This window comes from Lampris incognitus, chromosome 17 (genome assembly GCF_029633865.1).
Source record: "Lampris incognitus isolate fLamInc1 chromosome 17, fLamInc1.hap2, whole genome shotgun sequence".
Classification (NCBI taxonomy): domain Eukaryota; kingdom Metazoa; phylum Chordata; class Actinopteri; order Lampriformes; family Lampridae; genus Lampris; species Lampris incognitus.
The window spans coordinates 43035149-43060893 of record NC_079227.1 but is presented as its reverse complement, the minus strand read 5'-3'; the positions used below and the strand labels follow the sequence as shown (position 1 = coordinate 43060893).

Genomic DNA, 25745 nt, shown 5'->3' with positions numbered 1-25745 from the left:
GGAGCTGTTCCTTTCACTGCCCTGTAGGCTAGCACCAGAGTCTTAAACTGGATGCGAGAAGCTACTGGGAGCCGGTGTAGGGACAGGAGAAGGGGAGTTGTGTGGGAGAACTTAGGGTGGTTGAACACCAGACGAGCTGCAGCTTTCTGAACAAGCTCCAGAGGTTTGATGGCCGACACCGGGGCGCCAGCAAGGAGGGAGTTGCCGTAGACCAGCCGGGAGATGACCAGAGCCTGGATGAGCACCTGTGACATCTCGTCGGTGAGGAATGCGCGAATCCTCCTGATGTTATAGAGGAGAAATCTGCAGGAGCAAGCAACCGATGCAACGTTTGCAGCAAACGACAGTTGGTCGTCCAGGATCACACCCAGATTCCTCACAGTCCGAGTTGGCGTCACCATGGTGTTGTCAATGGTGATGGCCAGGTCTCGGTGTGGGCAACCTTTCCCCGGGAAACATCAGCTCTGTCTTGTCCAGACTGAGCTTCAGGTGGTGTGTCGCCATCCACTCTGAGATGTCAGTCAAGCACGCAGCAATGCGTGTGTCTACTTGTGTGTCAGAGGGAGGAAAGGACCAGATCAGCTGGGTGTCATCGGCATAACAATGGTAAGAGAAGCCATGCGAGCGAATAACAGAACCCAGGGATGTCTTGTAGAGGGAGAAAAGGAGAGGACCCAGAATCGAACCTTGTGGAGTGCCTGTAGTCAGTCTGCAAGGCTCCGACAAAGATCCCCTCCATGTCACCTGGTAGGGTGACCCGTCAGGTAGGTTGCAAACATTGAGAGTGCAGAGCCTGTGACACCCAGCCCCTCGAGGGTAGAGAGGAGGATCTGGTGGTTCAGTGTGTCGAACGCAGCTGACAGGTCCAGGAGTATCAGGACAGAGGAGAGAGAGTTTGCTCTCGCAGAGTGCAGCGATTCTGTCACTGCAAGGAAGGCTGTCTCTGTCGAGTGACCCACCTTGAACCCAGACTGGTTGGGGTCCAGGAGGTTGTTCTGTTCAATTAAAACAGAGGTCCACTGACGAAATCTTGACTAAAACAGAGCAAAACAAAAAGACTAAAATGTGACTTTAAACCTACTACAATTTTCAGTAAGCGACTAAGACTAAGACTTAATTTAAAATTCTTGTCAAAATTAACACTGCCTGCAGTCCCTGTATTGTTTATAAGGGTGGGGTACCTGCAGTCACTGTATTGTTTATAAGGGTGGGGACACCTGCAGTCACTGTATTGTTTATAAGGGTGGGGTACCTGCAGTCAGGTGAGACTGAAGAGGTCACTTAGATGATGATGAAACATTTCTCTCAATAAACGTTGTGTCCAGATGAACTGATTCACCTTTCTGTGACTCTGTGCTGAGGGTTTTGGCTGCAGGGCACGGTGCATGTTTCTGTGACTCTGTGCTGAGGGTTTTGGCTGCAGGGCACGGTGCATGTTTCTGTGACTCTGTGCTGAGGGTTTTGGCTGCAGGGCACGGTGCATGTTTCTGTGACTCTGTGCTGAGGGTTTTGGCTACAGGGCACGGTGCATGTTTCTGTGACTCTGTGCTGAGGGTTTTGGCTGCAGGGCACGGTGCATGTTTCTGGGACTCTGTGCTGAGGGTTTTGGCTGCAGGGCACCTGCATGTTGCAGAGCTTTATAGTGAAAAAAGGGTTTTCTTTTTTCACTGTTTTTTTATCAGCCATTATTAGTGAAAATGCCGTAACTTCAATGGTTGTCATGTAGAGGGCAGAGGGTATAGACCCTCTAGGTATAGACATGGGTATACCCACTTCTCTTTCTGTTTCACTTTTTTTCCATTTAGCTTGACAAAAACCCTGCACCACACACACACACACACACACACACACACACACACACACACCTTACATTTTAGAAATATATGTACAATAGAGTATATATTTCGGCATTTAAATTTATGCGTAGTAGTATTTCCAGTCGTGTCACACCTGTGAGCCGGTCTCAGTGGTCCTTCAGACTAAAAGACTGTTTTGAACACTTAACACCAGCTGAGTCCCCGGGGCAAGGCTGATGAAGTGTTCCCATTAGTCTACGAAGACCCTGGCCCCAGTCTTCACCAAAATGGAGGCATCATAGTCAGAGAAACAGCTGTATGCATCTCCAGTAACGTCTTGGCCTCAGAAGGGCGTCGTTCAGGTCATGTCTTATCATCACTCACACAGACACACAACACACACTGGTGTGTACTGTAATGGTGCCCCTACCTCCTCTTGGAAGAGATTTTGCCGGTTCTTCAGAGCTCTCAGTCTGTTCTGTCTGTCCTCGTGTTCCAGGTGTTCATCAGGTGGGTGGAAGTAGCCAATCAGGTCCTGCAGGCTCAGACTGACAGACTCGATCGGCAGGTCAGGAGTCGAGGTGCTGCTCTTGTTACTGAGCGTGTTGAGAACCCTGATGGAGAGAAGGTCAGATGTACACGTGTGTCAGCCCCTCAGTCTTATGTCAACACTCTTTATAGCTCAACATCCACCTCAGGTCACTACTCTGTAACTGGAAGCAGGCCAGAGTATAGCAAGTACTTTTACAATGCGGTTCATTTCAATATTTTCAGCACATTTCTTATTAATTTAAATCTTTTAAGGAAGTATGAAGAACCGAACAAAACTGTCTCTTGCCAAAGCTTAAATAACTGCAATGATCTGGAATCAATGAACAAAAACAGCCACAATAGGCCTCATCTAGTAATATGAGTGTTAACATGTGAACGTCTTAAAGTAACATGTGCTGCTGTGTTCATCACGTGGTCAGAGGCAGCAGGTTTCCATCCCGCCATGTCGTTATATTGGTGCTTTATTACTGATCCTTTCACAACTGGAAGTACATTCAGGTGACCTTATTTTTCTTCTCTTTACTTTTTTATTTGATTTTTTCCCCCTTTTTCTTCCAATTGTACTTGGCCAGTTACCCCACTCTTCCGAGCCGTCCCGGTCTCTGCTCCACCCCCTCTGCTGATCCGGGGAGGGCTGCAGACTGCCACATGCCTCCTCCCATACATGTGGAGTCACCAGCCGCTTCTTTTCACCTGACCATGAGGAGTTTCACCAGGGGGACGCAGTGCGAGGGAGGATCACGCTATTCCCCCCAGTCCCCCCCCCCCCAAACAGGCGCCCCGACCGGCCAGAGGAGGCGCTAGTGCAGCGACCAGGACACATAGTACCCACATCCGGCTTCCCACCTGCAGACACGGCCACTTGTGTCTGGAGGGACGCCCGACCAAGCCGGAGGCAACATGAGGATTCGAACCAGCGATCCCCATGTTGGTAGGCAATGGAATAGACCGCCACGCTACCTGGACTTAACAATTTTTCCCACCTCAGCCTAAAAAACACTCCAGTCAATGCAGTCAAGGCAGGCCTGGAGCTCCAGTTTTGACTCAATGGTCCATTTCCTCACAGTTTTAACCACAGGCTTTGCAGGTTTTAGTTTCTGCCTGTAGGTTGGGATAAGATGAATCAGACAGTGATCAGAGAGGCCCAGGGCTGCACAGGGGACAGAGCGATAGGCGTCCTTTAATTTTGTGTAGCAATGATCCAGAGTGTTTTTGTCGCTGGTGGGACGTTTAACATGCTGTCTGTATTTTGGCAGTTAATGGCTGAGGTTTGCTCTGTTAAAACCCCCAAGGATAATGAGAGGAGACTCTGGATATTTCCATGTATGTAATTTGATCAGCCAGGTTTTTTAACGCCTCTTTAACACAGGCCTGTGGTGGGATGAAATATTAAGCAAATACTGTGATGGCCTGGCAGCCTGTCCAGGATGTCTCCCTTCCTGCCGCCCAATGACTGCTGGGATAGGCTCCAGCATCCTTGCGACCCTGAGAGCAGGATAAGCAGTTTGGATAATGGATGGATATTAAGCAAATATTAAGCAAATGAGCAATCATGGGCCTTTCCAGTCGCTTATTAGTCATTCTAGGCATTTCATATCATTTGCAACTTTGTTTTTTTTTTGCCTTTTACCAAATAAATCTAATGATCATTTTAATGAATTTCGATTGCATACAAGTGGAAGTGAGCAGTTTTTACATATCTTATGCATGCGGTCTCAGGTTTTCATAAATTTCCATCAAATATCCCAACAAGTTGGATTCCCGAAAAATTGATTAATCTCTCTTTTCAAGCGTACACATCAGTACAAATGAATAATAAAAGAATTTGTGGTTAAGTACCTTGATGAATGAGAAGGAAAATGATCAACTACCTTCATGCCCTATGACTCTTTACACATATTAGGCCTCATTTATCAATATGTCTGTAAATGTATATGTAAATTTTCTTGTGTAATTTTATGAACTTACAGCTGCCGCCATATTTATTGAGTTTTCAAAGGCAATAATACCCATGTACGCATGTTGATAAATACCAACAATTCATAAACTGGCAGCACCTTCATGCAACCTATTTATCATGAACGGACATAATGGCCCTGCCTCAGAAATGCCATATAAGGCACATCAGAACACCCAAAAATATGATTCTCATGTGAGAGATGGCAGCCAGAGGTGTCGGCAGATGGAGCTTTAATAAGCAAGAGTGCGCCACCATATGGCACCAATTACATTAGGGAAGCCGGTCAGATTGAAAAAGTGTTTGATGGCTTGTTGGCTCTGTACACTGGAGACATTTAATTTAGTTTTATGAAACTTCATTTTAATAGTTTTACAAAGAATCTAGTACACTGGGCAGTATATGACTCATTGATTTCTCTGAGCAGTCACTAATCTCCTTTTAGACATTGCCAGTCACCAAAACTCCAAGCACAGACAACACGTTGTTTGTATTGGAATGTCACAAGACTTCCTTGTTTGCCTCGTTCCGGCTCGTTCCGGCTTGTTCCAGCTCCAAGTTGCTGCACAACCTAAATAGTAGTCTTAATAGTAAGGCTTAAGGGACTGTAACACCAGCGGATGAGTCACAAAAAAAAAAAAAAATACACCCTGTCCACTCTTTCCAAATCCATTGCAAATGCAAAGGAGGCCATTGAATGCTTGGACTTTGCAACATTTTGTCCCTTTAAATGATCTTTTTCATCACTTAAATGGAGCTTAACAAAAATTCTATCACAACAACTACCTTGCATTATACCTCATAATCCATTCGCTTCAAACTTGGAGATTATTCTAGTTCACTGGCCCTTATCACGTGTTATTATCAAATCAGTATAAACTCTAGAAATGACTTAATTTCATCAGTCTGTGTCAATACTAAATAACCAATCACAGGTGAGAGATCGAGTCTTTTAAATATGCATCTGCCGGGCGTCTGGGTAGCGTAGCGGTCTATTCCATTGCCTACCAACACAGGGATCGCCAGTTTGAATCCCCATGTTACCTCCAGCTTGGTCGGGTGTCCCTACAGACACAATTGGCCGTGTCTGCGAGTTGGAAGCCAGATGTGGGTATGTGTCCTGGTCGCTGCACTAGCGCCTCCTCTAGTCGGTCGGGGCGCCGGTTTAGTCAGGAGGGGGAACTGGGGGGGGCAGCGTGATCCTTCCACGCGCTACATCCCCCTGGTGAAACTCCTCACTGTCAGGTGAAAAGATGCGGCTGGTGATAACTCCACATGTATCGGAGGAGGCATGTGGTAGTCTGCATTCCTCCCCGGATCAGCGGGGGGGGGGCAACGACCGGGAATTTGAAGTTTTGTCAATCAGACACGCAGGACGCCTCTTTTGAAATCGTGCTCCAATAATTATGAACCGGGAGAAATGCGGTAGAATTCTTGCACATAATCTTCGCCAAGCATCAGTTCGTTAAACCATAGTAGAAATTCATACTCAATTGGGTATAGTCACTACTGACCATGATAAAAAAAATAATATATTTCGTAATTTTTATTCAAAACTTTATCCTTGTGACCCCCTGTAGATCAGTCATTAATTGATTCTTTCTTTTACAAAAACTTGAGGTCCCCTCCATTGATGTGAATGCTAAAGATAGACTTGAGGAGCCCTTCTCTGAAATTCAAATGATGTAAGCCATTTGAATCATACAGAGTGGCGAGTCTCCGAGGCCAGACATTTTCCCAATCGAATTTTATCAGAAATTTTCAAAACTAATTTCCCCACCATTGGCCGAAATGTTTGGTGAATCATTCAGCACTCACTCTTTCCCTCCATCATTATGTTAGGCCTCAGTTTCTATGTTTCTCAAAAAGGGCAAGAACCCCCTTGATTGTGCCTCTTACTGACCTATCTCGCTACTTAATACTTGTGTGGAGATACTGGCTAAAGGCTTAGCTTACCATTTAGAGACAGTGCATCCAGTTTTAATTTTCCCAGACCCGACACTCTTTTTTAAAATCTTATTTAAATCTTCATCATCTTTTTAACATTCTTCATTCTAAGCCTTCTCAGACCCCAGAGGTGGCAGTATCATTTGAAGCGGAAAAGGTTTTCAACTGGGTGGAGTGGGACTAACTCTTTTATTTACTTTGCAAAAATTTGGTTTCGGTGATACATGTATATCCTGGGCCAGATTATTGTACTTGTCCCCAAAGGCCTCAATACATACAAGTGATGCAATCTTTTCCTTTTTCTAGTTACACAGAGGAATAGGGGTGCTCTTTAAGCCCCGTGCTCTTTGCGATAGCAATACAACCTCTTGACATAGCCCTGCGTAACAACCACAACATCCGTGGTATTCATAGAGACCAGGAACATAAGGTATCACTTTTTGCTGATGACCTATTGATTTTTTTATCTGACCCCTTAATCTGCATTCCTAAGATCTTGACATTTTTGAAGGATTTTGAAAATTTTCCTGATATAAACTCAATTTACATAAAAGTGAACTAATCTCAATTAACTAAGTGGCAGATTAATGTCCGCTTAGTTCTTCCATTCAAGATTTCACCTAACAAATTTACTTATCTTGGTGTTGTTGTAACATGGAGATATAATGGTCTTTTTAAACACAACTTTCTAACTCTGCTAGGCTGTACTAAACTAGATCTGGAGCTGGTCTGGGCTCCCTCTATCTCTCACAGGCCGTATTAATGCAGTTAAAAACCTCTTTCAATCTATATCAGTTTATATTTTTTTTTAAATCTTCTCTTCACTAGATAAATGTATTTCATCGTTTATTTGGAATGAAAAAAAATGCCTCGGATACGCAAAGTGGTCCTTCAGGAACCCCGTTAAGATGGTGGAATGGCCTTACCAAGTTTTTAGCAATATTACTGGTCCTGTAATGTAAGGGCACTGACCTTTTGGCAGTCTAAGTTCACCAGCACCAAAATTTCATGTTGGTTAGCCGATGGTTAAGACTCCCTTCTCCCTGATGACTTCGCTAACTTCTTCGACAAGAAGGTAAACGACATCAGAGCCTCCTTTTCTCACCACCCGGTTAGTGCTCCTTGCACTATCCCATCCTCTGCACCCTCACTCACCTCTCCATGTCCCACCCTATCCCACTTCGCTCCCCTCTCCCCCGACTATAGCACCTGAACTCTTTCCCTTTCTAACCCACCTCATCAACACCTCCCTCCAGGCAGGATGCTTTCCATCTGCCTTCAGGACTGCTAGAGTCAACCCCCTTCTCAAGAAACCGTCACTTAACCCCTCTGATGTCAAAAACTACAGGCCGGTTTCCCTTCTACCCTTTCTATCCAAAACCCTCAAACGTACTGTATTTAAACAAATTTATTTGTACCGCCACCAGAACAACCTCCTGGACCCCAACCAGTCTGGGTTCAAGGTGGGTCACTCGACAGAGACGGCCTTCCTTGCAGTGACAGAATCGCTGCATGCTGCAAGAGCAAACTCTCTCCTCTGTCCTGATACTCCTGGACCCGTCAACTGCGTTCAACACAGTGAACCAACAGATCCTTCTCTCTACCCTCGAGCAGCTGGGTGTCACAGGCTCTGCACTCTCAATGGTTGCATCCTACCTGACGTGTCGCTCCTACCAGATGACATAGAGGGGATCTGTGTCAGAGCCTCGCAGACTGACTACAGGCACTCCACAAGGTTCAGTTCTGGGTCCTCTCCTGTTCTCCCTGTACACGACATCCCTAGGTTATGTTATTCACTTGCATGACTTCTCTTACCATTGTTATGCCGATGACACCCAGCTGATCTAGTACTTCCTTCCCTTTGGCACACAAGTGGAGACACGCATTGCTGCGTGCTTGACTGACATCTCAGAGTGGATGGCAACACACCAACTGATGCTCAATCTGGACAAGACAGAGCTGATGTTAACCCCAGGGAAAGGTTGCCCGCACCCAGACCTGGCCATCACCATTGACAACACCGTGGTGATGCCAGCTCGGACTGTGAGGAATCTGGGTGTGATCCTGGATGTTCAACTGTTGTTTGCTGCAAACGTTGCATCGGTTGATCGCTCCTGCAGATATCTTCTCTATAACATCAGGAGGATTCGCCCATTCCTCACCGACAAGACGGCACAGGTGCTCATCCAGGCTCTGGTCATCTCCCAGCTGGACTACGGCAACTCCCTCCTTGCTGGCACCCCGGCGTCAGCCATCAGACCTCTGGAGCTTGTTCAGAAAGCTGCAGCTCGTCTGGTGTTCAACCACCCTAAGTTCTCCCACACAACTCCCCTTCTCATGTCCCTGCACTAGCTCCCAGTAGCTGATTGCATCCAGTTTAAGACTCTGGTGCTAGCCTGCAGGGCAGTGAAAGGAACAGCTCCTTCCTATCTCCAGGCCATGGTCAAGCCCTACACCCCCGCCTGACCACTTCACTCTGCTGCCTCGGGACGCCTGGTTGCCCCATCATTCAGAGGTCCCTGCTGCCGATTGACCCAGTCATGGTTCTTTTCTGTCCTGGCCCCACAGAGGTGGAATGAACTCCCCACTGATCTCAGGACAGCGGAGTCGCTGCCCATCTTTTGGCGCAGGTTGGAAACTCACCTCTTCAAGAACTACTACCCTTTTACTTGCTCTTAGCAGTTATTGTATTCACTCATTTAAAAAAAACTATTTTTTGGGCTTTTACTTTAGCACTTGTTTTGCTCTTAGATGCTTGTTTAGATGCACTTATGACCTGTGATGACTAGTAGTTCTCCTGATTTCCTACGTTAAATGATGCACTTATTGTAAGTCGCTTTGGATAAAAGTGTCGGCTAAATGACTGTAATGTAATGTAATGCAATATTTGAGATGTCATCTATATCCCATGTATTTTTGCACTCACTTCTCAGGACTCCCTTGGCCTCACCATAATCCAAATTTACTGATAACCAAGTCATATGTGAGTCTATTAAGATTTGGAAACAATTCGGGCAGGCTTTCAAATTTAAAGAGCTCCCTATTGGTAGTCCTATTACAAAAAAAATAAAAATATCATACGTCCCCCCAGAATTCACCATAAAAAAAAAGTCAACGTGGAGAAGGGTGGATGACCCGGCCGCAACGACTTTGCTGAACAGGTGTGCCTACAGGAGGGGCCTTACGGACCCTGTGGCGGCAATGGGGTAGGATGGCGGGTGGAGGAACCTTAGGGGCCTTGTTGGGGGGTGGGGGCAGGGTAGGAGGGTGCCCCAGCCATGGGGGCTGGGAAAGTCCAACAGGTCGGTCCAAGTCCAGGTGAGCCAGTTTGAGGCGATCCACCGAAATGCGCTCTGCCTTGTTGCTGATTTCCACAACAAAGTGCTTGTTCCCCATCTCCAGGATGTGGAACAGCGCATTGTAGGGAGGCTGCAGGGTTCCACGGTGGGCATCGTGCAGGATGAAAACATATTCTGCCGACTACAGACTTGCGGAGATGTGAGACTGTGGGAGGCCGTGTTGCAAAGTGGGGACCGGTGTGAGAGCTCTGGCGTTATCCAGGAGCATGGTCCGTTGATGGGCTGCAGAGCAGGAACCTATGCTTGGTGTTGGGGGCAAGATCCCCCGGGACCTGCAGCGGCTGTCCATAAACCAGTTCAGCGGATTAGGACTGGAGATCTTCCTTAGGGGTGGTCCTGAGGCCCAGCATGACCCACGGGAGCTTGTCGACTCAGCTACTATCCTTGAGGATGGCCCAAAGAGCAGCCTTCATAGAGCGATGAAACTGCTCGTACAACCCATTGGCCTGCGGGTGGTACATGGTGGTGTGGTGGAGCTTCATCCCTAAGGAGGACCTCAAGTCCTCGTTCGCTGAACTGTTGTTTACAGACAGCCATTGCGGGTCCCAGGGGATTTCGTCCCCAACACCATAGTTCCCTGGTCTGCAGCCCATCAACGGACCACGCTCTTGGATAACGCCAGAGCTTTCGCACCGGTCCCCACTGTTATATCTGGTTAGGTAGTGTTATGCCCGAGTCTGACTTGTATGGTTAAGCACTAGCAGTTACTGTGCCTTTAAGAAGGGCAGGGGCCGTGTTAATTATGGCAAGGTGGAAAGTGTCCTGAGTTGATGTTGGTTAAGTAAAAGTTATAAATGTGGCTCCCGGTGTGGTCATTGACTGAACATAATATTTGGTGAACGAGGATGGCTGGCTTCATTCTATCACCACTGCCACCTTTCCTACCCATTTCGGTGACCCAGCTGTTCCCTGGGACCGATGGATATCGTCGTTTGATGACTATTTACTGGCTCTGGAGCATTCGGATTTAGCAGCAGCTAGAATGTGTGTGCTCTTGCGGCACTGCCTCGGTCAGGAGGTGCAACGTATTTTCGCTACACTCTCGGTGGCGGATGACACCTATGCTGTGGCTACCAATGCGCTACAGTCCCATTTCAGCTCAGGAAGGAGTCCATGCATGCACCGGTTTAAGTTTCACCAGAGAGCCCAGAAGTCTGGTGAGTCAGTGGGCCAGTTCGTCTCTGCCTTACGTGGGCTAGCAAAGCATTGTGACTTCGGGGCTTTGGTGGATGGACTTATAGTTGATCAGCTAATAGAGAAAATGTCTTGCGCTCAGCTGAGGGAAAGACTGTTACTCGAACCAGACACCATGACATTATCTGACGCTATAGTGATTGGGAAGCAGTTGGAAACGGCTCTGCTGGAAGCGTACAAGTTCTCTCGCGCTGTGCAGGAGCCCATGACGTCACTGCTACTGGCAGTTCATGGCTTAAACGCATTTCTGCTTAAAGTACCTACTGTTGCCCAGGAGACGGCAGGGGCAGCTGACATGGACAGTGACAGTTTTGATGTGCAAACAGTGGCAGACAGGGGCTCTAGGGAGAGTGGGCCCAAGCGTTGTACTAACCATGGCTCCACAAAGCATGTATCTCGGGACAAATCATGTCCTGCCCTGGGCAAGCGCTGTCATAACTGCAACAAGATGAATCACTTTTCACGGTGGTGCCGCTCCCCCCCTGCAGACTCACAGGCTGCTGCAGTTCCTATCAACACAGTTCAGAGCCAGTGGGCCTCATTCAGCCACGGCACATGCCTTGTGGGCGGAGCCTACATACCGCTCCTTGTTGACACGGGGGTAAAGGTGTCACTCCTGAACAAACCCACATATGACCGGCTCTTCCAACACGTGCCCCTGGAAGCGGCAGCCAACTCCCTGTCGGGCTACAGCTACGCCCCCATCGCCACGTTGGGAGTAGTCTGCCTTCCCGTGGAGTATACTCACCAGTACGTCCCTGAAACCAGGTTCTACATCACACAGAAAGGGGATAACATCATGGGGCTAGACTTGTTCCATGCCCTGGACTTTACACTGACTAACGCTGTGGGCCTGCATGTCCTGCAGGTCTCCACCTCCTGAACTGTTCGGAGGACTAGGCTGCATGTCTGGGTTTGTGCACCAGCCTACTGTGGACTCATCGGTCCGCCAAGTAATCCAGCCACTACGACGCATTCCCCTGGCCCTCCGGAATGGGGTGGAAGAGGAGATACAGCACCTGATGAAGGAGGACATCATTGAACCAGTCAATGCCTCACCCTGGATGTCCAACCTGGTGATAGCCAAGAAGTGGGGTGGTGGACTGTGCCTCGGCGTGGATCTGACAGACGTCAACAAAGCCATCATCCCAGACAAATACCCCCTCCCCACAGCTGAGGAGGTGACTAGCCATTTCCATGGCTCCAGTTTTCAGCAAAATGGATTTACACCACGGCTACCTGCAGGTTGCCCTGGCACTGGCCAGCATGGACATCACAGCTTTCGTCTCACATGTGGAGGTCTTCAGATACAAGCGCATGGCTTTCAGGCGGTCATCAGCCCCAAGCTGTTTTCAGAAAATAATATCACTCATCCTAGCTGGCATTCAGGGGGTCGCCATCTACCTGGACGACGTGGTAGTACACGCACCCTCCGCCACACTGCACGATGCTCACCTGGAACAGGTCTTCCAGCCCTTCAAGCAACATGGGGTGACACTGAACACTGAGAAGTGTGTGTTTAATGCCAAGGAGGTAGAGTTCCTGGGTTTCCGGCTCTCCAAGGAGGGTATCACCCGAATCATGTCCTACACGGAGGCCATTCTGTCCCTGCCGGACCCACAGTCACTGTCCCTGCTGTCCTCTTTTCTGGGGATGGTCACCTACTACCTCTGTTTCATGCCACACTACTCCAACTCAACGGCCCCCCTCCGCTAGCTGCTACGGAGGGATGCTGTATGGGACTGAACCCCAGCATGCCGGGAGGCTGTGGGCATCATCAAACAGCAGCTCACATCCCCGCCCACTTTGGCCCATTTCAGCCTGACTGCGCCCACCATGGTCACCTGTGATGCGTCCGGGGTGGCACTTGGTGCAGTGCTCTCCCAGGTCCATGAGGGGGTAGAGCGTCCAGTGGCTTTCACCTCAAAGGCACTCACTCCGGTGGAGCAGAAGTACTCAGTGGGGGAGAGGGAAGCTCTTGCCTGCCTATGGGCATGTGAACGCAGGCATGTCTACCTGTACAGCACAGCTTTCACTATCCGCACAGATCATCAGGCGCTGATGGCTCTGCTGGTGACCCGAGGTTTGGGGCACAGGCCCATGAGACTACTGAGATTGTCAGATAGACTGAATCAGTACAACTTCAGACTCGAGTTTATGCCAGGGCGTACCAATACGGTGGCCGACCTCCTGTCCCGAGCCATCTCTCTGGCCTAAGAGGTAAGAGGGGCGACGCCAGAGGATGACGATGACGGTGAAGATGACTGTGTCCACATGCTGCATAGGCCCCTCAGCACAGTAGTCACCCTGGCCAAGCTGCAGCAGGCCTCAGCTGAGGATGAGACACTCACAACCCTTCATGCCTACATCCAGGATGGCTGGCCTGCCAAGGTGGATGACAGGCTGCTCCCCTACCATAAAGTCCGCAACGAGCTCTCCTGCTGGGGGGAGGTGTGCCTCTCCCGTGGCCACCGCGCCATTGTACCAGAAACTGTAAGGGCCAGAGTGCTGCAAATGGCGCATGATGGGCCTCTGGGGGTGGTCAAGGTGAAGCAGCGCTGCCTAGACACCATGGGGTGGCCTCACATAGACTCTGACGCAGAGGACTTGGTGCGTAATTGCACCTGCTGCCTTCTGAGTAGGAAAATCGGCCAGCCTACCACAGCACCCCTCATTCCAACCCCGTGGCCATCCGCGCCATGGGAGCACATCCAGTTCGACCTCTGTGGAGAGCTCCATGGGGCACCCGCGCACACCCGCTACTTGCTGGTGCTGCATGACCTTCACTCAAAGTGGCCAGAGGCCATCGAGCTGGGCTCCATCACCTCACACACCATCATCGACCGCCTTGACAAGCTGTTTGGGTGCTGGGGCCTGCCCAGTGTCATCACGACAGACAATGAACCCCAATTTGCATTGGCAGAGTTCTCAGAGTTCCTGTCACTGCGGCCCATCAGTAACGGAGGGGTGGAAAGACTGAACAAAACTCTCAAGATTGGAATTTGAGCCTGTCTGGAGGAAGGGAAAACCTCAGCACTGCACTCAGCCAAACTCTCCTGACCATCCAGGCATCCAAGCACCCCACCACGGGGGTGACACCAGCTCCGCTCATGATCGGGCGGGAACTAAAGCAACCACTGGATTGCCTGAGAGTGGAGCCAGCCACTGCACACGAGAACCCAAGGCTCCAGAAAGCCAGAGCTCAGGTCCGAAGCTCACAGGCACCAGATGAAACAGAGGTTCAATGCCTCCCGCCAAGTACAAACTCCCTCTCTGTCTGTGGGGGACTGGGTCAGGATCAAACACGCCCACTGCCAAAACAAGCTGCGGTCATACTGGTCAGAGCCCCATCAGTTGACTTAGTAGCTGGGACCGGCTACCTACAGACTGGACGATGGGACTCATTGGCACTCAAACTGACTGCATAGGGTTGTAGCCCCTACAATCCCTGCATCATTCCTGTCCCCAGCTGCTGCTCTCAGTTGGCAGCCCAGACTGGAGCCAAACCGGGTGGATGGTAACCCACTGCCATTACCAGGCCATGCGCCCCAGCCTGCTTGCCCTCAGAGGGTGAGGGTTCCGCCTGTCTGGCACAGGGACTATGTTACGAATGGTTAAGGGACATCTAGGGTAGGGATTGATATGTTATGTTACTTTATCAAGGGGGTGGCGGGGAGAAAATGTTATATCTGGTTAGGTAGTGTTATGCCCGAGTCTGACTTGTACGGCTAAGGACTAGCAGTTACTGTGCCTTTAAGAAGGGCAGGGGGCAGTGTGAATTACGGCAAGGTGAAAAGTGTCGTGAGTTGATGTTGGTTCAGTAAAGGTTTTAACGTGGCTCCCAGTGTGGTCACTGACTGAACGTAATACCCACTTCATAACACGGCCTCCCACAGTCACACATCCCCACAAGTCTGCAGTCGGCAGAATACGTTTCATCTGCCACAATGCCAACCGTGGACCCTGGATGTTTCCAGAGACAACTCTTTATGAACATGACGACTAATACGGTTTCTCTCAAGCTGCCAGAGTTCTGGGAGTCGTCTGCCTCGGCTTGGTTCGCCCAGACAGAAGCGCAGTCTGCATTGCAGCGGGAAATCACCGCGGACGCCACAAAATACTATTATGTGGTGTCGGCTCTCGGCAGTTCAACAGCGACCAGAGTGGTGAGCCTCCTCAGAAATCCTCCACAGCAGGATAAATACGAGACACTCAAGGCTCACGTGTTGAAAGCTTTTGAACTTTCTGACGCTGAGCGGGCCAGCCGGCTTTTCTCTCTACAAGGTCTCGGTGACAGTAAGCCGTCTGAACTTATGGACAGGATGCTTGATCTCCTGGGAGAGCGCAAGCCCAACTTCCTCTTCATCCAATTGTTTCTGTGACAGCTGCCTTCTCAGCTGCTTTAGCCAACACCGCCATCATGTCGGGGTCACCAAAGTGGAAATTGCAGGAAAGTAGAGACGGACAATTTGTCATTGACTACACGAACGCGTGTCATTTATTCTTCCGCACAAAATCATGCCGCTGCTCCAACAATCCTCATCCTAACTCCACCCTGTCAACCCGGAAACCCTTTGTTAAAGGGCCCGTGTCTACCTAACACAGAACGCCAACCGATTATGGTGAATTGTGCCCATATAGTCTGCTACATTGTTCATTTAATTTATACGTGTTACTTGTTAACTTTGCTAGCCTTTGTTGTGGTTTAAAGAGACACTTGCATCAAAATCCGACTTGTCCTGTTGTTAATCGATGTAAGGAGTGTGGATGTGATCGATGAGACAAATGGTAGCCCTAAAATCACATTTATGCCCAGACAAGAGATATTGGCGGCCGAGTAACTGATTTCCAGTTGGCGAAAATGTGGTAACTTGCCGCGTCAAGAATTCTCCTTAGCATAGAGGGCGTGTCCGTAGCGGGACGCTCTAAAAGCGGAGATGCATCCTACCCCCCCCCCCAGCTCCCTTGCTAGTTCGAGTTGAAGTTGGTTTTGCTGAGACTTTATTATTGATCTTGATAGCTGTATTGCTATCCATCCATCTACCAATCTACCTATCACCTATACTATCTACCTATCAGTTACTTGTGTCGAGTAACTATCTATCAGTTACTTAATACAAGTAACTGATATCTATCTATCTATGTATCTATCTATCAGTTACTTGTATCATCGAGCATATTATTCGGCAGGTTACAGTGCACCGCCGTGGCATAGGTCTAGCACACAATGCCTTTCAATTGACCTTTCTCAAAGTCCCGCCCCCCTTAGTTACTGTTGCTATGCCTGTCAAGCATTTCAGAACTATCCAGGAAGTAGCCGGAAAACACCAAAACATGAAGGAAGAAATTAGCGCATTGTGTGGGTAAAAGTAACAGTAATAATACGTTAGCTGTATTAGCTATCAATAATAGCTAGTAGCAAGCTTAGCTTGGAGCAGACAGGTATTTTTGGTGGTTTTGGGTGGATCAAGCTGGCCATGGGGTCTGCTATACGGCCAAATCTATTGCCCACATTGCGCTTCTTGCGTTCTGGGTTTCGGGAAGGGAAAGAAAATTAAACCCCTCCAAACTTTTCACATATCTAGTATCTGATCTGCAGATCCCATAGGCACACCGTTTCAGCATTTTGCTGTGTGTTTGAAAGCTTGACGGACCTCCCTCACATAGAAACCGTTGCTAAGGTAGGATTGGACAAGCACCCTTCTGGGGCGGTACTTGGCGAAAGGTCAATTGCATGGTCGCTGGATGCCCGAGCTATAGCATCTTTAACCTGCCGAAAGATCCCGAAACGTTGAGTCTGTGGCTTGAAGCTATCGGCTTACGAGCCGCGGATCTCCCCAAAAACGGGAAAGTGTGCAGTCTCCACTTCACACGGGACTCTTTTACGAACCTACATGGAAGTGTGGGAGGAATACGGCTGTTTTGGCTGAGCAACATATTCGTGAGGCGAGTCGTCAAGTTCCACTGAGAAAGAGGAACCGTCTTCCACGTCCACGTCCTCAACCTCAAAGCAGCTGTCGGTGGTCTTGTCCTCGCCTTTTGTTTTGTTTTGTTTTGTTTTGTTGTAACGTGACGACAGAGCCGGAAGGGGGCTGTGCCGGTGAAGTTCTCGTTATTCTACGGCAAGCGGCAAGCGGCTTAGCCCCAGTGTTTAGCCCACCCAGCCACACCCACACGACCGCCCTGACTTTCAGTAGCCAATAGCTATGAAATCATAAAACCACACCTACCGCCCGGCTGTAACTCAAACCACCCCTGTTAAAGATGTGCTCAGAAACAGCATGGAGGCATCTCTTTCATTTCATTCATGTTATTTCGGGTGGTATACCAGGTGGACTGGGAGTGTGGTGGGGGATGTCTGTGGGAGACTTGATGGGGAGTGGGTTGCGGATGTAGTTGTGTGTGTGTGTTTTGAAAATTGAAAATAATTTCAGTTAAAAAGGAGATTCGAAGACATTACAGCCATGTAAAATCGGTCTCTGTCCGTCTGTCTCTCACTCTCTCGCTCTCTCTCTCCCACCCATCCATCCATCTATTCATTTTCAAACGCTTATCCTGCTCTCAGGTTTGCGGGGATGCTGGAGCCTATCCCAGCAGTCACTGGGCAGCAGGCGGGCAGACACCCTGGGCAGGCCGCCAGGCCATTACAGGGCTCTCTATCTGAATTAATCCAAGTTCCACATGCACACAGGCCTCAAGTGAATCGTTTGTGTGTTTTGAACAGAATGGTTCCCTCTGTCTGTGTCAGTGCGTCTTCGATGGGTGCACACCCTTCAAACTAATGCTCGTAGACATGGCGGTGTCAGCAAACATTCTGATGTGTCATGTTTCCCAACTGGGTGGGATTGGAGAAGTTACATCAGTGTAAAAACTGTGAAAAATATTTACTGCATGAGAGTGCACCATATATGGTCGTGTACTGTTAGTCTACAGGACGCACAACCCCTGAACTCCCTTCTCATGTCTCAAAAACCATAATTTTTCAGGTGTACATTTGTGCAAAATTGCGCGAGTAGTGGTGAGTTAGAAATCCTTGTGGCAAAAGCAGTTTTGTCCTCTGCAGAGGACCGCAGGCAAGCCCCGTTATCCCCTGATCCTCCCACTGCTCCGATCAGGGAGCACCTAGCAAGGGTCTGAGGCAGCGGCAGTGCACTTTATAGGGCCTTTATGGGAGCTTTAAGGGGGTTTATAGTTGTCATTGCAAAATATGCCAATATGAATGGCCATGGGGGCCCCTTTTCCCAAATTATTTTTGGGGGCCCCAAACATTGGTCTGGTTTGCCACTCATGAAGGTGCATTACTAGTGAGTTAATAGTAAGGCTCTACAGACACTAAACCAGTTAATTCATTCGTAAACACATAAATAAAATCTGCACTGTCATGAAAGTACAGGTTTACCACAATGCCCCAGCTAAATCCTCTACGCAATGCAAGCTCAGCCATTGCATGCTCTAACGTGCATGCTGTAATGTGCATGCCCTAACTTGCATGCCATAACGTGCATGCTCTAATGTGCATGCCCTAACTTGCATGCTCTAACTTGCATGCCCTACCGTGCATGTCCTAACTTGCATGCCCTAACTTGCATGCTCTAACGTGCATGTCCTAACTTGCATGCCATAACGTGCATGCTCTAATGTGCATGCCCTAACTTGCATGCTCTAACTTGCATGCCCTGCCGTGCATGTCCTAACTTGCATGCCCTAACTTGCATGCTCTAACGTGCATGTCCTAACTTGGATGCTCTAACTTGCATGCCCTAACTTGCATGCTCTAACGTGCATGTCCTAACTTGGATGCTCTAACTTGCATGCCCTAACTTGCATGCTCTAACGTGCATGTCCTAACTTGCATGCCCTAACTTGCATGCTCTAACGTTCATGCCCTAACGTGCATGCCCTAACTTGCATGCTCTAACTTGGCAGGATTTGGTTCCATTAAATGGTCTTTTTCCTCATTTGGTATTAAACATCCATCCATCCATTATCTGAACCGCTTATCCTGCTCTCAGGGTCACGGGGATGCTGGAGTCTATCCCAGCAGTCACTGGGCAGCAGGCGAGGAGACGCCCTGGACAGGGTGCTAGGCCATCACAAGGCCCACACACACACACACACATTCACACCTAGGGACAATTTAGTACGGTGATTCATCTGACCTACATGTCTTTGGACTGTGGGAGGAAACTGGAGCCCCTGGAGGAAACCCACGCAGACATGGGGAGAACATGCAAACGCCACACAGAGGATGACCCGGGACGACCCCCAAGGACTACCCCGGGACTTGAACCCAGGACCTTCTTGGTGTGAGGCGACTGTGCTAACCACTGCGTCACCGTGCTGCCTGATATTAAACAGGTGAGCAATACTGAACATGTGAGCAACTGTCCAAAGGAGTTGAATCAAGTGCAACTGGACTTGGTATATATCTGTGAAAACGTTTCGCCTCTCCATGACCTGGATGAATGAGAACATTCACAGACATGTGAGCAACTGGGCTTTCAATTAATAATCCCAGCATTTTTATCTTGCTTAAATAGCACTCAAAACTTTTTAACCTGTTATTAATCTTTCTGGGTTTCAATAGGGCCTGATTACACAATACATTTCTGTCAAATACGACTTTTCTATGATCACTTTTCACTTAAATAAAAGTAAAAGGTGCTGGAACTGTGGAGCTGACAGACCTTATGCATGGTGTCAGTTTTCCAGAAACTTCTGTCCAACATCCAAACCAGCTGCATTCCCGAAAAATCTAATAAATCCCACGTACCACATATACAGAGGATTTACACAACATTTGTTCAGAAGCACCTTGCTAAATGAGGCCTGTCGCCCCTAAGCTACCTCAGGTCCAACCTCTGCGGCTTTGGTGACCGAGCCTTCTCCAGAGCAGCTCCCAGGCTCTGGAACTCACTTCCCCAAATCATTAGAGACTAGGAACCCCTCCCACTCTTCCAATCCCGTCTCAACACACACCTTTTCTCCCTTGCCTTCTCGTGCCCCCCCGCCCGCTCATCCACCCCTGGTCTGGGGCAGGCTGGGGACAGAGCGCTTGACCTGCACCTGTGATTTATGTGATTTATGATGTTTGTTTTTCTTTCCCTTTATATCTGTCCAAGTGGGAGAGTACTGCTGGCGTCGTGTGCGGCTGCCGCTTCTCCCTCTCGTAGCCTCCTTCCCATCCACCCCTGTATGTCTGCCCCCCTTCCCATCCACCCCTGTATGTCTGCCCCCCTTCCCATCCACCCCTGTATGTCTGCCCCCCTTCCCATCCACCCTTGTATGTCTGCCCCCCTTCCCTTCCACCCCTGTATGTCTGTGTTGTGTTCATCTGTCGTCTTGTCTCACTCCATTTATTGCAAAGCGACTTTGAGTACTAGAAAAGCGCTATATAAGATTGATTTATTATTATTATTATTATTATTATTATTAAGCTAAACGTAACCTGACGACTGTAAGAACGCATGTGATCATGGCTGCAGCATCCTCGTGACCGTGTCACACCATGTTCTACATTGTGTGTTTGTGTGTGTGCTGAGCCACCTGATGAAGCGGTTGAAGAGGAGGACGGTGCTGCGGATCACTCGGGCCGTGCGACTCTCCTCATGCTGTGACCGAGACAAAGTCAGCCCATCGTCCATGTGGCCCTCGTGGTGCATGATAGCCTGGAACACATACGCACTGGGTTTGGCACTGAGATAACATCATCCAGAAGTGCTGAGAACTTCTCCGGCTGAGTGGCATGTTGTGTTGCTGTCATGGACAGCAGCAGACATCGCTACAGATGTTGAACCAGCTACTGTGTAATTACTGGTTCCCGTAGTGGATATACAGTAATTTGTAAAATCAATTTGAACATAAAAAAGTACAAACTTGTTTATTTGGGAAACATATTTTAACAAACAAGCTAAGTTAAGGCGGGGGGGGGGGCTGAATGCTGCCAGGTACATCTCTGTACATCACACTGTGCTACTGAACATTTACATCTGGTGTCTGGGCAACACTCTCATGCTGCATTCCCACGCTGCTGCACCGGAAGTCATGCATAGTCATGCGTTTTATGTTGACCACCAATGATTGCTTTGGAGGCGTCCGGGTGGTGACGTGGTGGTCTATTCTGTTGACTACCAACATGGAGATCGCTGGTTCGAATCCTCGTGTTACCTTCGGCTTGGTCGGGTGCCCCTACAGACACAACTGGCCGTGTCTGCAGGTGGGAAGCCGGATGTGGGTATGTGTACTGGTCGCTGCACTAGCGCCTCCTCTGGTCAGTCGGGGCACCTGTTCGGGGGGGGGACTGGGGGGAATAGCGTGATCCTCCCACGTGCTACATCCCCCTGGTGAAACTCCTCACTGTCAGGTTAAAAGAAGCGGCAGGTGACTCCACATGAGGCATGTAGTAGTTTGCAGCCCTCCCCGGATCAGCAGAGGGGGTGGGGCAGTGGCCGGGACGGGTCGGAAGAGTGAGGTGATTGGCTGGGTGCAATTGGGGAGAAAAAAGGGAGGAAAATCCCCCCCCCCCAAAAAAAGCAACGATTACTTTGCCAGAAATGAATCTGCGTGTGACTGAAGCGTCTGCGTGCCTGACTGGCTGCCTGCCGTCAGGTCTTTCTGCCAGAGAACGTTTGGTCTTGAGATCTGATAGAAAAAAACTAAGACGTGTCCAAGAAAGGTTTCTGTTGCTCCAAAGGAAAACAAAGATAACCGGCATTCAGAGGATGGATTAAAAAAACAAAAAAACAAAGACGACGAGGACAAACACGGACAAACCATTGGTGAAGCTTGTCGTTGAGAGTGCTGAAAGAAGTAACCACTCTCCCTGCCAGCAGGGGGAGACAAAACATCCGCACTGTAAGGGTAAAGTATTTTGATTTATAATAAGTATGATTTGTATACTGTAATGTTATCATCAGCTTAAACAGAAAGTAAAGGGCACCACAACCTTACCCCCCTGCAACACAACACTTTCAAAACACTCATCACTTCAATGGCCACTATCTGCAGTGGTAATAACAATAATCATCATCATCATAATCGCAATAATAATCATAAACATACTAATAATCATCGTCATCATCATCATAATAATAATAATAATCACAATAATCATCACAATAATAATAATAATAATACTAATAATAATAAAAAATAATAATTGTCTCCCCTCTCTCAACGACAACCATTAAGCTACCTGTGAACGAGGCACTTGGCCCATCTTGAGGGGCTAGTGGTAGAACGACCTATTATTATTACATTACATTATGTTATGGCTCGCCCACCCGCGCCATGGCTCGCCCACCCCACGCCGGCAGCCAATCGGCTCGTCAGGGCCAGGCTTAGTCATCAGGGCTGGGCTTAAGTTTGGTGGCCTCCCACGTGCCCTTTGTCAGTTCGTGTTGTAACCTCCTCGCAGTACCGGCCACTCTCCCCTCACGGTCCTTTTCTCTACGAACTCATCCCAGCCCTTGGTTCATGTTTTTCCCTTGCAAGGTTTCCCCGTGGAAGTATCCTGCCGTGTTCCCGTTTGGATTACCCGCGAGTTTTTCCCCCTTGGACTTTCCGTCTTTTCCTTGTCGCTCATTGCCTTCCTATGTTTGAATAAAGTACGCCAGTTTTCGGCTAACCCCATCTCTGTCTGGTGTCGTGCACTTGGGGTCTTCCACAAACCGTAACAGTACGAACTGACCATGACGACCCCATCCAACACGGAGAGCGTACCGGCCAGCCCGCTTCGAGCGGCCCTCATCGAACAGATCCGCCTGACTAACTCCCACACCCAGCAGCTAGAGGCGGCCTCCGCCACGGTGAGAAATCTTCAGACTTGGGTCCCGCCCCTCCAGGCCTGTGTGGGTAACCTATCGAGGCAGCAGGCGGCGTTGGCGAGCCAACAAGCAGAGATCCTGCGGCAGTTGCAAACCATCACGGCGGCTCTCACTATCCAGCCGCCGGGCCAGCCTGCCCCTGGAGTCGTGGGTAACCCGCCCCCTGGGCCCGCGGCCCCGGTTAACCCTGTGGGGCTCAACCCAGTTCCCCGGGAGCCCTGCCTCTCCAGCCCACGACCGTTTGATGGCGACTTTGAGACCTGTGCCACGTTCATCATGCAGTGTGAGCTGGTCTTCCTGCACCAACCCAGCATGTTCACGTCTGATGCTGCCCGGGTCGCTTACGTGACCAACCTGCTCACAGGCCGAGCAGCTCAGTGGGCCACTGCTTCTTGGTCCATGAAGGCCAGTTTCTGCCTCACCTACGAGGCCTTTGAGGCGGAACTACGGAAGGTTTTCCACCATCCAGTCGATGGCCAGGACCCTGGTGCTCGGCTGAGCAGTATCCAGCAGGGCAGTGGCAGTGTCACAGACTACTCAGTGGAGTTCAGGCTGGCCGCAGCTGAGAGCGGCTGGAACGACCGGTCACTTCGGGTCACCTTCCGGAGAGGTCTCAGCGAGGCTGTCAAGGACCAGCTAGCCACCCGGGAGGAGCCCACCTCCCTCGAGGACCTGTTCAAGCTCGCCATCCGCGTCGACGGACGCCTCCGGGAGAGGAGGCTCGAGCGAGCCCTGCGTGGATCCCCCTCCATTCCCCAGTCGTCCAGCACTCCTAACATGATCCCTACTCCTGTTTGCCCCACTTTCCCTGTGGCCGTTTCTACCCCCGCGCCCGACCACGACGGGGGAGGAACCTATGCAGCTGGGGCGCACGCGCCTTAGTCCGGCCGAACGGGAGGCCCGGTTCAAGGCGGGTCAACGCCTCTACTGTGGCCAGAAGGGACATCTGATCAGCAGCTGCCCCACTCGGCCAAAAGACTAGGCTCACTGGGGCCCCGGGAGATCCTAGTGAGCCGACTTTCCTGTTCCCGTCGTCCTGCCCCACAGAACCATCTAGTTAGCATTACCCTGGCCTGGGCTGACCAGCAGCTCACGGTGGGTTCACTCCTCGACTCGGGGGCTGATGAGTGTTTCCTGGACTCGGAGTTTGCGGCCCAGGCTAACATCCCGCTAGAGACGCTGGAGAAGCCCATGGAGGCCTTCGCGCTGGACGAGCGCTGCCTGGCCAGCGTCACCCAACGCACCCACCCTGTCTCTCTCACCATAGCAGGTAACCATGTGGAGAGACTTCGGTTCTGCATCATCCAGTCCCCGTTAGTCCCTGTGATCCTAGGGCGCCCCTGGTTCATGCAGCATGAGCCACACATCGCCTGGGCCTCCGGTACCATCATGGAGTGGAGCTCCTCCTGTCATGCCCAATGTCTCCAGGCTGCTCCCGCCCCATCCCCCCGACGTGCCCCTAGTACCCCGCCTCCCGACCTCTTCTCTGTTCCCCCTGAGTACCATGAGTTAGGTGAGGTTTTCAGCAAGACCCGGGCCCAATCTCTTCCTCCTCATCGACCTTATGACTGTGCTATTGACCTCCACTCTGGGGCACCCCTTCCCAGCAGTCATCTGTACAGTCTGACCATCCCCGAGAAGGCTGCGATGGACAGTACATCTACGAGTCCTTGGCAGCGGGGCTCATTCGGCCCTCGTCCTCCCAGGTGGCAGCTGGATTCTTTTTCGTGAAGAAGAAGGACGGGGGCCTCCGACCCTGCATTGACTATCGCCAACTCAATGAGATAACCATCAAGAACAAGTACCCCCTTCCTCTCATGAGTTCCACCCTTGAGCCCCTCACCCAGGCTACAGTCTTCACTAAGCTGGACCTCCAGTGTGCCTATCATCTGGTCCGGATCCGGAAGGGGGACGAGTGGAAGACAGCCTTTAAGACGCCCCGGGGTCATTATGAGTACCTGGTCATGCCGTTCGGCCTCACCAACGCCCCGGCGGTATTCCAGGCTCTCATGAATGACATTCTCCGCAACATGCTCGACGAGTTTGTGGTGGTCTACCTCGATGACATCCTCATCTTCTCCAGGACCCTTGAGGAACATGTCCAGCATGTCCGCCGGGTACTCGAACGTCTCCTCCGGAACCGGCTCTTCGTCAAGGCAGAGAAGTGCCGGTTCCATTCCCCTTCCATTGACTACCTGGGCTTCGTCGTTGAGAGGGGACAGACCCGGGCCGACCCCCGCAAGATCCAGGCTGTGGTGGAATGGCCCGATCCCACATCACGGAAGGAATTACAGAGCTTCCTCGGGTTTGCGAACTTCTATCGGAGCTTCATCTGGAACTACAGCTGCATGGCAGAACCTCTCACCAGGCTGACCTCCCCCTCCCAGCCGTTCATCTGGTCCCCGGCTGCCCACTCTGCGTTCCAGTCCCTCGAGGAGAGGTTCACCAGCGCCCCGGTCCTGCTCCACCCCGACCCCAAGAGGCAGTTCATCGTAGAGGTGGACGCTTCGGACACCGGGTTGGGGGCTGTCCTCTCCCAGCAGTCAGCGTCTGACCAGAAGGTCCACCCATGCGCCTTCTCTCGCCGGTTCCTCCCCGGCGAGGAGAACTACGATGTCGGGAACCGGGAGCTGCTGGCAGTGGTGGCTGCTCTGGAGGAGTGGCGCCATTGGCTGGAGGGGGCGGAACAGCCGTTCACCATCTGGACGGATCATAAGAACTTGACGTTCATCCGGGCAACCAAGCGCCTCAATGGTCGGCAGGCACGGTGGGCCAGCTTCCTCAGTCGGTTTGACTTCACGCTGACTTATCGCCCCGGGTCTCGCAACACGAAGGCAGACTCCCTGTCCCGACAACACCCGAGGAGGGAGCCAGCTCCCATCCTTCCTGAGGCCAGGGTGGTTGGCGTGCTTACCTGGGGCATCGAGACCGTGGTCAGGCAGGCGTTGCGCTCCCATCCCGCCCCGAGCCACGTCCCTCCACGCCGCCTATTCGTCCCGGACGCAGTCTCCAGTGGGGCCATGCCAGTCAGTTTGCTTGCCATCCGGGTGTCCACCGCACCTTCACCTTTCTGGCTCGGCGTTTCTGGTGGCCCACCATGAGGAACGACGTCAGG

General features: G+C 50.5%; 1 protein-coding gene across 1 annotated transcript in view; it reads right to left on the bottom strand.

Moving 5' to 3' along the window:
* ryr2a (ryanodine receptor 2a (cardiac)) overlaps positions 1-25745 on the bottom strand; it is a 1161183-nt gene that overhangs the window by 1016357 nt on the left and 119081 nt on the right. The window contains 2 exon segments of the mRNA XM_056296806.1: positions 2227-2410; positions 20352-20473. Coding sequence (XP_056152781.1) covers positions 2227-2410; positions 20352-20473 — 306 coding nt within the window.